Source organism: Pogonomyrmex barbatus, unplaced genomic scaffold (assembly GCF_055798465.1).
Source record: "Pogonomyrmex barbatus isolate J1 unplaced genomic scaffold, ASM5579846v1 scaffold10, whole genome shotgun sequence".
Classification (NCBI taxonomy): domain Eukaryota; kingdom Metazoa; phylum Arthropoda; class Insecta; order Hymenoptera; family Formicidae; genus Pogonomyrmex; species Pogonomyrmex barbatus.
In genome coordinates, this window is record NW_028297099.1 from 4646044 (window position 1) to 4659600 (window position 13557).

General features: G+C 39.0%; 1 protein-coding gene and 1 long non-coding RNA gene across 12 annotated transcripts in view; one reads left to right on the forward strand and one right to left on the reverse strand.

Annotated features, from left to right (window-relative positions):
• LOC105432608 (zwei Ig domain protein zig-8) overlaps positions 1–13557 on the forward strand; it is a 68828-nt gene that overhangs the window by 38151 nt on the left and 17120 nt on the right. For all 10 annotated transcript variants that reach the window (XM_089070489.1, XM_011647486.2, XM_011647488.2 and 7 more), the window contains 2 exons: positions 11179–11306; positions 13124–13292. In XM_089070489.1, coding sequence (XP_088926615.1) covers positions 11179–11306; positions 13124–13292 — 297 coding nt within the window. The remainder of the gene's footprint in view (positions 1–11178; positions 11307–13123; positions 13293–13557) is intronic.
• On the reverse strand, positions 1173–7677 carry LOC148937879 (uncharacterized). Of its 2 annotated transcripts, none has more exons than XR_016137862.1 (3): positions 7096–7677; positions 5476–6234; positions 1173–5215 (listed from the first exon to the last, which is right to left on the reverse strand). It is a non-coding gene; the product is annotated as an uncharacterized LOC148937879 (long non-coding RNA). The 2 variants fall into 2 exon arrangements; XR_016137861.1 differs by having other exon boundaries at positions 1173–5219.

The window sequence follows — 13557 nt, forward strand, 5'->3', positions numbered from 1 at the left end:
GCTCGAATGGATCGTGATGTTCATTTCACGAAAGAGGAGAAACGAGTATCGCGCTGTTCGCAATTTGCTTTCGTTACCCCGATTGAACGATCGTCAACTTACGGCGAGTGCTGTCGACAGACGTAACGAATGAATCATTTGCATTGAAAACCATCGCGGCGTTTGTCTACTGCCGACACATCTAGACCAGTAATGCGGTCGTTTCCATCCTCTTTCAAGCATTCGTAGCAAGTGCTCTCAATCACTCTTAATCGATTGGAAGATCCGTATCGAATGATAATTTTGAGGTGACGGAGTACAATGAGCGAATCAATGTATTACGAAAAATTGATTAATTTTTTTTGAAGATGGAATACTATGACTTTTATAAATTTTTATAATTTATTATAAAATAATAAAATTATAAATAAATACTAAAGTAATATTTATTTTATAATTTATTATTTTACATGAAATATTTTATTCGCTACAGCCATTTTCACAAGAATCACTGACCATCGTAAAGGCCTTACGTTCTTCTTCTTTCTTTCGTCGCAGAGTCTGAATTTAATTAAAGACACTATTTTTTTCAATGAGCTCATTTTTTCTCTCTCTTTCTCTCTCTACCACGCGTTTTCGAACTCTATTATTCTAGAAATGAAAATAACTCAAACGAATCGAGGAAGATATCTTAAGACGCGAGATGAAATCAATTGTCGAAAAAGAGATGATGCCGAGAAGTGATAGCTCTCAAGTTCCTACAATTGCGATATTTCGAAAATTTCACGAAACAATTCTCCCCTCTTTCTCTATAACTCGCGAACGAGATATCGAACGCCACCCCCGATTTCAATTGTTATCCAAGTTTCGACGTTGTGTCCTTCTTTTCTCGGCACCGATAAAGCAATATAGTCTTTTCACTCGTGAATCAATTTCGTGGCCGTCACGTACTCGGTCAAGTCGTTTCTCATTGACGTTAGCGGAAGTAAGAGAAAAAGGAATCTCGAAAGGAGTCGGCGGAAGTCAAGGGTGGGGTACGGCAAGACGAGTGGGCAGTTCGTAGTTTTCGTTTGTCGCAAACGTGCGTGGAAAGTTAAACTGTGCACATGCAGCATAACGAATTTATCTCTATCGTATGGAAGTTCCTTAACCGTTACCGAGTGGCCCAGCTAGCCGGGACATTAGGCAGCTAATTAGCGTTCACTAATTAGTTTTCGCACGGATGCACAAACTAATGCCCCTTCGGCCGAAGCCGTGCACTATCGCGAAGATAACGTCACGGAAACTAAAAGAAAATACGTCATTATCATATCATCGCATGCGTATATTTACATAGTGTGAGTGATATAAGTTACGTGTAATATAAACCAAGTAAAAATGTTATATCTATCTATCTAAATGTTATATCTAACTATCATGTTTTGTGGCAAGAAAATATTGAATGTATTAAAAATAATAAATGTGCTGCGCCTAAATTAATTAAAGATAGCGTACTTTGTTACGCGGAATTTGGAACATTTGCCGAGTTCACTCGCTACGTTGGCGCAATGAAAAATTAAGCGTATTAAACTCATTATCGTCGTAATTCCGGCAAGTAGTATTAATAACTGTGTATTACGCGCGGTAATAATCGGGTATATTTCTTTGCTAAGTTACCGCCGTATAGTGGAGTTTCCCGGACGGCGAGAGACCGTCGCGCGTTCGTGCATTTATCGTGAGGCGCTAGAAATTGCGGCGCGAGCGCGCGAGTCCTTTGAAAATTAAAGAGGCATCCACGAATCCATTAAACGCAAATTTATCCGCCACGTCCATTAAGAGGCGCGATTACCAAGATTATCATGAAGCGCTGTCGCGTGAAACTCGGTACAGAAGTAAATGCAGTTATTCTCGCTTCGTGCCGCAGCACGTTCATATTTCTGGCGGGCGGTACGCGCGCCTCGGATGAAGAAAACTCGTTAACGAAAAAGATACTCAGACGCGACCATCGCGCTGAAAAACGGCGTAAGATCCATTAATGGCATTATTATTCATGCGAATAATAAACGCGAACAATTTATCCAATTTAAACGCACGTTCGGACGTAACGTCTTGTCGGATATTCAATTTGATAACCGAGCACTCAGTTTTGGTTTATGTGCGTCTCACGAACTTTGTTCTGCCACCCACCGGCGAAATTAATGCCGTCCACGCCGGTCGGCAATGCAAATATGGCCAGTGCCTTTCCCGTGATGTAGTGTATTCAATTTGTCAGAGTTTTGGGATGTTCCGACGGTGTTCGCGTAGCCACTCGTGAGTCAAACTCCTGCTAGAAATCCTTCGTGCATACAGGCCCACGGTGTAGAACCTTGTGCAAATCATACAGCGGGATTAGGAAGTGAAATACATGAGAGGATGATTCCTAGGGAAAACTAGATCAAGATAATCCTATGGAGATCTATACTCGGACACTGCAGCACATAGTGATCACGATTGTATCGAGGAACCAACTGTCTATATTTTGAGAGACGTGCCATGAAATTCCAGATGGGAAACATTTCTAAAATTTAATAGAACTGAATAATATGTGGACGTTAGTATGCAGCATGGAAATATAGTGTCTCTTGTTGAATCTTTGGATTGGGATTGTCATTTCTTAATTAATTTTGCGTAATGTGTTATGCGTATTAATCAAGATAAAATTTATTATTTCGTTAAAGATGATATACAAATAATCATTCCGTTTCTCTTGAAATACTTATCAGTTAGTTTGTTTGTCAGTGTCCTTGACACTGTTAAAAAATGTAAATTTTAGTCGGAATATTACTCTTGTATGATTTACTCTGCGAGGTACGCATACGATTTATCGCAATTTTGCCATTCGGGTGAGAGCCCATCGATTGGCGCGTAACGTAATTTTTGTCACGATGGTAAAGTCATGTTTATTGAATTTTTGCGGTTTACATCACGTCCGCTGTCAAGCTTTAATGCTTTAATCCCGGGCGCTGTGCTTCGCACGTGGACACTCCACGCCGCGCGATTGAAAGCGCTTTAGCGTTTTGCCCGGAGCCGCGATTTCGCTATACTTTCTCATAAATATTAATAAGAGACTTGACAGGCTGCCAAACGCGAATTTTGCGATGGAATACGTGCATAGTTAAATACGTATATACGTTGTAGAAGGACATTATAATGCAAAACGTCATAGTTTCGTTTCATTATCGATTAAATCCGCGTTAGAGCGTGATTAACGTCAATAAATATTTTGTTCCGGCTAGAATTTCAAATGAGCGGCAGCTTGTCACGTTAATGCATGTTTAAGCGGTAATTAATGCGCAATGAAAAATACGCTCCTTCCTACGCCACGTAACATTATAAAATATTCACTGCTAGTTTTACGGGGTTAAAAGAATCGTTATAAACCCGGCGGGTCGTATCGCACATATCGAACACGATGTCGGTCGTATTTCGCTCCTGCAAAAATATGCACTTTAAGCAACGGGCCGTAATTACAATGCCATGCTGGTAGGAGCCGCGGCCCAGTTGTTATCACGATGATCCGGCTTGTACTTTGTAATTACATACCGCACGAGCTCGCCGAGAGTGCGATTGATCTACAGTCATTGAAATTAAAGGTTTCAACGGCGTCTCGTTAATTCGTCATAACGATAGTTTAGTACCGCATATTACTAATAAATCGCTCGGCATGGGACACACGTCTCACTTTTGCAAGGCGAATCGACAACGATGACGATGCATGTGATTGCGAAATAAAGATTACGCGAGACCAGGGAAGAATCAGTCACGATTTAATTGCTTGTGCATCGGAATTCGTGTCGTCGATCACTTCGATATCGCTCTTTTTCCGCTCCGCAAGTTTGAAACTAATTAAAAGTTGACTGTGCTGATACTTCCATAGCTGCTAATTTTTCGCATCGAATGTATCCGAATGTTTTACTCTCATTTCATTGACGACTGTTACAGCTGTACTTTTTCTCACTGTTATACAATGTAATCATAGTTCAGGTTGTTCTCTCTAAGCCAATTTTATTAACTTAGGTTTCACCTTCATTAGACAATTAGATTCAATCACCGAGTTAGTTCTCGTAAGTCCTCACAATGTTCATTTTAGAGGCCAAGCTCTTTAGAGGCCACACTCGGGGTTACCGATAATGGTAGCTTTTAACGACAGCGGGATAGGCACCTGAGATTCTCCAATCGTTACGTATATATACATATATATAGATGGAGAACAATTTCCAGGAAACATTGCTTAATCCCGTTCCTGTTATTTCTACATGAAATAATCTCCTGAACCGTACATTCAGACGCGGATACGGCAAGAATATTGCCGGTAAAGCAGAAGCGAACCCTCCTATTAAAGCGATTAACTATCTATCATATAAGAGGATAGACACAGATAATGAATGCACTTAAGAAAGAGCAAAATTTATTTCTAAAATTGCAAATGTCAAGAATAATTGATCGGTTTATATAATGATTTGGTTACATTTTTTACAAATTATAAAAAATGCAATAATATTATATTTTGAAGTTATTCTTAAAAATATCTTTATTCGAAATTTTTGTAAAATATTGGGTTTCTAATTTCTGGAAAGTCATACTGTTGATATAACGATGACTAGAAAAAGTAAATAACAGATATCAGAAAATAAAGAACACATGTTACTCTTATATTCATATAAAATAGTTACACAATTTTTGGAATATTTTTTAATTTGATTTTCAATAATTTTATGTATTTAATTTATTTTGTTGATGCATATATCAAAGAATCAAACTTAAAATATAATCAGTTTGTATTGTAGCAAATAAAACATGTAGCATAAAAAAGTGACAAATTATATTTTTATATTAATTCTGTTGTAATAAAATATGAAATAAACATTAACAACGTAACTGTAATATAATAAAATGATATATTCGACGATATCAATTTCTCTTGGAGCTTTTATATTATGATAAAATAGGCGGTTGAATCTATAAGCCGTAAATCGCATCTCCGTACGGAGGGAAATTCATCCCCACGTAATAACGGCGTTGAACTATTTCGAATATCCCGAGGATGGAAATATATCACCGCCCGAAAACTATTTGGCAGCGATGTGTGACCGCAGTGATAGTGTCCACGACACTTCTACGCTAACGGCTACGTAATCTCTATATTCTGGCAGCGATATTTTTCGCTCCAATGCCGTTATCTTTCTCATTTTGTTGGAAAAACTGCTGGATCTTCTTTCTTTCTTTATCCAACGTATTATAAGGAGAAAGAAAAATCTTATTTAATAGTACTAAATCTAATAATAAGTCAATTCAATTAACTTCGATTATTGAAAAAATTATTAGCGTATTATTATATCACATATTAGAAAGACTTAAATATTTAAAAGTAGAAAAGTATTTATTTAAACGTTTTCTCAAAAGATTATTTAATTCATCTAGTATTTACATTAATCTAATTATAGTTTTATGAAAAAGCTGATAAAATAAATTCAATACCATTTCCAATAAACGATCAGAGCGTTTAATGATCGTGTCGGTTATCTTTGCGCGTATAACGACGGGGCGATTCCTAGGAAAGTATTGCTTAATCCAGTTTCGATAATCCTCTCATCGTCGCTCGGTACCGTCGGCGGACGTTTCCTAGAAAATAGAGCAGGATTAACAGTTGCGGGCGGAGATGGTGCCGTACGAGCTGGAATAAAGTTTCGTTAGTTCAATATGGCGCCGAATGATTTTCGATCCTGGCCGGTGGCCAAGCTTCTTCCGGTCGGTTTAGTTGAAATAAAGGATGTCATATTGAGAATTTGAGGAAAGTAATGCCCGGCCGGCCGTGCCGGACACCATTGTAAGCCGCGCGCGGATTGCCGGGGTCTGCTCGCGGCCTGGAAAATGCTATTTTGCAGGATTATCGCGGACGATAAAATCGGTATGCCCGTCGCCGCGGTGGGGAGTAACGCTACCCGGGTTTGTTAGCCGATCGTGGTTTCAAAATAACCGCGAGCTTTTATCGAATGTTCCTGTTAGGATTGTTTTCGCGGTTGGGGAGGAGGGAGGTACGCGAAACGTATCGTGCAATCAGTTCCATTGCTCGTTTGGTTTCGCTCGAGTAAATTGCCGATAAAGACGTCCGTAAAAAGACCCTTTTATGGACGCTACGCCGCACAAATGCGATTCCTGAAGCCGCATGTCTCTTCGGTCGTCGAAAATGTATCCATAGAAGTTTCCCTTCCATAAAATTGAGTTGTTGCTGGATACCTATGAATATAAAATGCTCTTTTTAATCCTTAATAACCGTATTAGTTCGAAGGATATTAATTTTATTAATAAGAAGGTTTCCATATGAAAGATGAAATGAAATCGTACATCTTCTAGCGATTTTAAGATGACTTGAAATCGCCATTGGGCAAAAATTATTTACAAGATTTTTATTCATAGATACGCTTTTTCTCAAAGAGTGCAATGATCTACTAGAATTGCTCCTTTCACGCCGCGAGATAACACGATCGTTCTCGAGTAGAATTGGCAGCTACGAAAGTAATTAGAATTCCTAATGGTTGCAAGTACACTTAAGTAAGTGCCAGTAACAACGTATTATTAGGGTATAGATACTCGAGCAGCTTTTCTCCGGGGGCCGAAACTTGGGGTAGGTAAGCTAAGAATCTCGCCATTACCGTCGCCTTTTGTGTAAATGGCTCTTGTTCGGTAGTTCAGCCGTAGTTCCCTTATGGGCGTGGCAGAATCGCTTGCCACGAGGAGTATCGTAATGCAGGTGGGCATCCTGGTTCATGCTCGAGAACGCGTTCTGATCGCGTTAGTATCAACGGTTAAGGCGGAAGTGCCGAGCTATCTCATCGCCGATAAGACATTAATCCGTAAAATATGTACGTGTTTAGGATAATGGTCGAGACATCGACCATTACGAATATCGAATAGGGATGCACGCCTCTCGTGTAACGTATGTACGTATTGAACTCTCAAACGATTTGATAATACAATCACACGGATATCGATAATCTGCATAAGACTAATTTCTTATATTTTATTCTTTTCTCTAATTCGAAATAAAATGAAAAGAAGAGAAAGAACAGAGAAAATAATATAAAAAAATGCATTCACCTCTATTAATAATATCATCGTGATATAAAGGTAGTACAGGCGAATAAGAGGAATGCAACGGAGCTCCATTACGCTACGAACGCGGCATAATCTCCTGAGCGATTATTCACTTCACCGTGTTCGAACCACGTTATATTATTCCCTTATCGTCGTTTTACTCTCCCGTGAATGACGCGTCTATCGGCCGCGATCTCGTGCGACATTCCGTCGGTGGCACACTGACGAGTGATGCGCAATCAGTATGACGCAACGTCGGATATGCACGCATGTCCTGCATATACACGCACCAGAGTACACTGTATATCCTAAATGCGTGACACGCGCGCGCCCGACACAGTAGTCGGTGTTCGTGCAAACCTCATCGATCGACGCATTCGAACGCAATCAATTTCTATCGGCAATGGCGCGAATGGAAGATCATTATCAGCGTAGGAATGCTGTATTCGAGCATGAAGGGACAGTCGGGCGGGCCCAATAGTAACTCTCGCTCCTGACGATATGGCGCGTAACGTATGGGACCCCATAGTTCGTGTTACCGTTCACTACCAGGCTCTTTCTGCCCCTCCTGTCTCCCCTTTTCATCCCCCCCCCCCCTCTCTCTCTCTCTCTCTCTCTCTCTCTCTCTCTCTCTCTCTCTCTCTTCCTCTCGCTATCTCTCCCTTCACGCCCCCGGGCGGTAATACATTCAGCGGTTGCACACAACCGTACCGGACTTGTCCCGCCGTTAACTTATCCCCGATACCGTCAGCTGCATATGTCTGTCAAGTTAATGTCCCTGATCACTCCCTGAACGTATGGACACCGGTCTCGAGTGGCGTTACGAAAAATGGGCTGCGACTGCGCTCCTGAAATGCAGTGGCCTCGCTGCAACGACGTGATTTATCGAGCGAGCTTGTTTTACGTTGACCGAGAAGATTAATATTGAAGGAAATAGGAATGAGAACGACTACATTGTCCCTTTGCAAAACGATATGTTTGAAGCGATACGACAACAATGTCTATCGTATGTCTAATAAACAATCAAGGTAAATAAGATATATGATAAAATTAAGATATATCATGCATGGATCGAAACCTCTGCGAGTTACATGTTGAACTGCAAGTCACGAAAACAAAACGAGGGAGCATTTTTTTCAAACGAACGTCAAAGAGTAACAAGCCATCTGGTAACGATACAGGGAGCGATGGTAGTACCGAACGACCGGCAATTTACTTTCGGGAGAGAGAAAGTTCGCGTCTTTACTCGAACGTATTTTGCAGAGGGAACGTCAATTTACTATCTTCCAAGCTTGTTAGATTTTTTTGCGAGCAACGTGGCAGAGTGGTGATTCAATTGCAGACGAAGTCGCGGTCGAGCCACGTACGCGTCCACCCTCGATTTATTTCAACTCACCCTCCACATGGGGGTGTGCCAACACAATGATCGATCAAAGATGGGGGATCGATGGCTCGGTTAAAGGCGTAGCAGTCAATTCGATTCTGACCCTCCTCGAAAATTTAGGGGTATGTCACCTTACGATCAGAAAAAATAAAGAGATGTTGCGTGCACCTAAAAAAAAATCTTACTAAGGGTATTCTCGGCGCCGGATATGTCTTTTTTGCATAACTATGAATACACTTATGTCAATAAACTAACTGCTTCACTGCACATTGCTAGCACATTGTTTGGTTAACGAAATTAAAAAAAAAAGCGTAATAGTATTTGTTATTTAACTTTATTTGATTAATTTCATTTAATTACAAGTTAATGTATAATAATTATTATAATATCAAATACAATCCATAATTATTATGAAACTGATATCGACTGGTTTGTTGTTTAATAGTGATAGTATTGTTTAATAATTTTTGAAATATTTAATATTATAAAATTATAGAATTTTTGAAAATATTTACATTATTTTTAGTTTTATTAATATATAATTTACAATTGCAACTTTTATAAATTAGAAATTAAATAAATATCAATAAGAACGATTCGTATTTTCCACTTGTTCGCGTAGAAATATTTCGACGAAGAATGAAGATCGGCGGACAAATTCTCGGACTTGCTCAATTAGATCGAAATTAGATCGGACTCTCGAAATAATTGTTCCTTTTAATAGGCACTATCGTTTACGAAGAACATCGTTGAATTTTCAAGATACGTGCAGCGCATCATAAAACGAACGATGTTCCGCATTTCTCTTCGCGAAATGTTCACAAGGAGCATTCGTCCAGTCGTTTAAGGGTCTCCGAGAAGGTAATGAAATTCTCTTATTTGTGGAGCCTGACCAGAACACTGTCCACTGATGAAAGTCCTGGTTATATCGTACAATCGAGCAGCGCGTCAAACTCTGGAAACTCTGGAACATCGTGGGATCTTAATTTCGGCGACATCGTTAACATTGCAAAAACGTCCTCATTTGAAGCTAATCTTCGTGTTCTCGTTAACATTATATCTTAACGATGCCTGTGCTCTCTCTAACTTTCAAGCGGCGAGGCAAATGTGCGCTCTCTGTGATCCGTAATTTTGTTCAATGACGACGATACTTTGCCAAAGTCTGCACGAGCAATGTGCCCAAGAAAATTATGTTCAGAAATTATTATTTGTGTATTTATAAACTTGATATAATTAATCTTCTTTATGCGAAAGCTAATTTTTGTACTGAAAAGTATCTATCTCAAAAGCGTCGAAAAATACACGAAATAATGTTTACATTTTTAACGAAATTAAGATTAAGATTTTTTTATAAAAATAAGACGAACAAACAGAGAGTAAGGAAGCAATCTGAAGAGGTGAACGTGTAAGGTTTCGAAATGGATGTCGTACGAGCGATTTCATTTAACGACACCGTGCATTGTAAGCTTACAAATTGCGCGCAACGCGGTAAGCCATCGAATGGTAAAACGTGTGCTGCAAAACGTTATTACCCGGAATAATGTGCCGCGATAACGATAAAGGAAGAGACTCTCTTTGCGATACGATCGGTTAATCTGTTCATATTTTACTCTATTGAAGAGTTGGATAATTATCGCTTCGGGGAGGGGTGAGAATAAATGTCGGCGAATGCGAGCAACAAAGGCCGTGAATCTCATGAAACAATAATAGCTGTTTGCCGCCTACGATATTCGCGTTCGCTTTTGGCATTCCTGGCGTGGAAATGAAGATCTCTCTGTGCTGCCGCAGACCGCCCGCTCGCAAGTCGGTCAGCAAACGACGGTGGAAGTCTCGAAACTGGTTTGTCAGATAATTGAGATCCACCAATGGGAATCCGAGAAACTTGGAGAATCCCAGCCGACGGACTGTAACGATCCTGTGTACCGCGGACGCGGAGATTCGCCGAGGTGGTATTTCCACCAACAAGATTTAATGGAAAGTGCGGGAGGGAGGAAAGGGAAGAAATATGCTTTCGTCCGTGTACGTTTTCTGCACGGTCATTGATTCTTACGAGCACGGGAGCGCGAGACAAAAATTCCGAACACGTTCGGGTTACCCCGTTTCGTGGGGTATCCCCCTCGCGAAAATTAAGCGGATTCTTAACGCCTCGAGATATCGGCCGCGACTGGCGATGAAAATATCGATATGCTCTAATCGATTTGAGTGTGAAGCGCACACTTCAAAAGAATCCGTATATTTTGTGGTTCAATGATTTCTCCTCAATCGCATACAAAGCGAATCTCTCGAACGGAAACTCCCAGTCATCCGGAATTGATTCCGTCGGTACTTCCTTCGGGGCCGAACCTGTTTTCCGCGAAATAATGTGAGTATAATGCCGAGCGACCGCTTTCTCCCGTGCGCGGTTATTGCATTTCATTTCGGCTGCTGACTTTTTGCTCTCTTTTGAACGGTCGTTCGGAAAAATACGGGACGAAGAATACGGGACAATCTCGTATCTTCAATAGGAAAGTTATAGAGGAATTCATATTGTTATTATAATTATAATAGGAAGAACGCGCATTACAGTGAATTTCCAGACATTTTTGTTTGTAATTAAAAACATAGCTTGCGACAGATAAAATAGCATAAATGAACGATGTTTGAAAAGTAAGAAACTCAACAAAAAGTTGAAAATTGTGTACGCAATTTTTTTCTCGTTGCAGAGCCCGTGACGGAAATAACCGGCGGTCCAGACCTGTTCATCAACAAGGACAGCACGATAAATTTGACATGCTACGTAAGATACGCGCCCGAACCACCGTCAACGATAATTTGGAGTCACAATCATCAGGTAAGTCTTATGATTTTTATGACTTGCGAATGAGGTCCTTATCGTTTGCTGAAAATCATTTGTCATCGCTACCATCAAGTTTGAAGTTCGCGTCATGAAAGATGCTTTCAACCAAAGCCCAATCTAAATTTCATAATGATTGCTGGTTTTGTGGATGCGGATACCAATACAAACAGAAACATTTTTCATGTTTCTCGCGGTTGTTAAAAAAGCCTGTAGCTGTGTATGTACGCGCTTCTATCGACCTGGCGCGTATATCGATTATCGTTGGTAGCGTGCTTCCTTCGAGCGTGCGATATTTATGAAAGATACCAACAGCGGCTTGCTTTCTCGACGAGATGATGTATTTCCGTTCGAACAATGCGAAAATTATAATTAAAGGATTCGTATGTTTCGATGACAACGCTCCTTTTTAAACGTGATTCTCATTAAGCCACGGCGATTTCCATTAAACATAAAGTTTCTCTCTCCACACCGCAAGACGATTCATTTATTTAACAATATTACAAAGTTTCTCGAGAAGACTCTGAAGACGGTCCTGTTATTAATTATAAGCAGGAGAATGTTCTCATAACGTTATGTCAGTTTCATTTGAGTTTAAGAATCTCGTCGCATTTATTTCAGTGAACGCGGATACAAATGGAACCAAGATGGTTGCGTAGATGTTGCTTTAAGTTGTACTTTCGGGAAACTTGTCCCAAAATGCTTTCTATCATTCAAGGAAAACAAGGAAACCTACAGTTGACACTTCTCTTCCATTCTCACAAAGTGCCTTAAGCCCTGTCTAGTCACGGACAGATGAAACATCTGTCTCTGTCTGCTTCCACAAGCAAGCAATTAACTTTTAACTCGGTTAATTACGCGTGATTATATCGCTACTGTTCGTGGCAATCATGAGATGTCAATTAAGTAGATGCATAGAAAAAAAATAAATGTAGAAAGTCGCCATATATAATTGTAACGTTGTCAATGTATAATTCTTTATTTATTTAAATTTAATTTTTATTTAAAAATCAAATTTTTGTTTTATATATATTTTATATTTATATAATATGATTTTTTCCGAATCAAAATTATTATTAATTTTTTTATAAATGTATACATATCTATATGTATATGTGTGCATAAATCGAACAATTATGACCGCAATTGTTGCAGATATTAATTAAATATAATTATATGAGGATTAAATATGATTAATTCAGGAACATAATAAATTGTGTAGTAATGAAACTTATAAAACAAACATATAACAATTTGTGTAACCATCAATTGGACTATGAATTATCAATTATTGCAAAATATAGCATTATTATGTTGTAATAAAACTAAATAAAATTTGAAAAACAAACTTGTGATGATTTATTGCGTTGGTTTATAAAAAATATAGAAAACAAAAGAATAATAGACATAACTAATTCTCGAAAATGAGGTTCTCTATATTTATTCTCTAAATTAATATCAATTGTTTTCATATTTTAAATAATTGTTACAAATTACAAATATTTTAAACTTATACAAACATTTAATATTTAAAAAAATATACGAAACATAAAGCATGTTGTACAAACTTTAATTAGTACTCTTGATATTTTCAAAATTGCAATTACCTGTTATATGAACGTATTTTATATTGGAATGGCAAAGGTAAGGAAGTGAACATCTAGAAAAAAATCCTAGAAAAGAAGATTTCTGTCATTGCAGGGAACATGTTCCGTCGACACTTCCTGCTTCTTTTTCCGCAAAATAGCCCCATCCGTACTTGGTCACGTCAGAGGAAAGTAACCCGACGTGCTTTTTATATCCTTTTTCCGCAGGTGATTAACTTCGACTCGCCGAGGGGTGGCATCAGCTTAGTAACGGAAAAGGGACCCGTGACTTCAAGCCGTTTACTCATTCAGAAGGCAGTCGAAAGAGATTCCGGTCTTTACACGTGCTCACCCAATAACACTCATCCTAACAGCGTACGGGTCCACATAGTCAATGGTAAAAGAAAAATGTCAATTTCGCTTAGAAGCACAAGCTCTACGTGCAAGCTTTTGCGTATTATCCGTCTGAACTCGAGTGAAACGTTTTTTTAAAAGGGCGAACTCACTAAAAAATCTGCAATTGGTGCAATTAATAGATATGAGCCAAATAACAATTCTATTTAAAATAGAAATAATAATTTCTATTTTTATTTGCTGCGAAAATTATATCATATCACTCGGTCAATTATATCATGGGCGGAAAAAAATCAAAGTTACTTTTC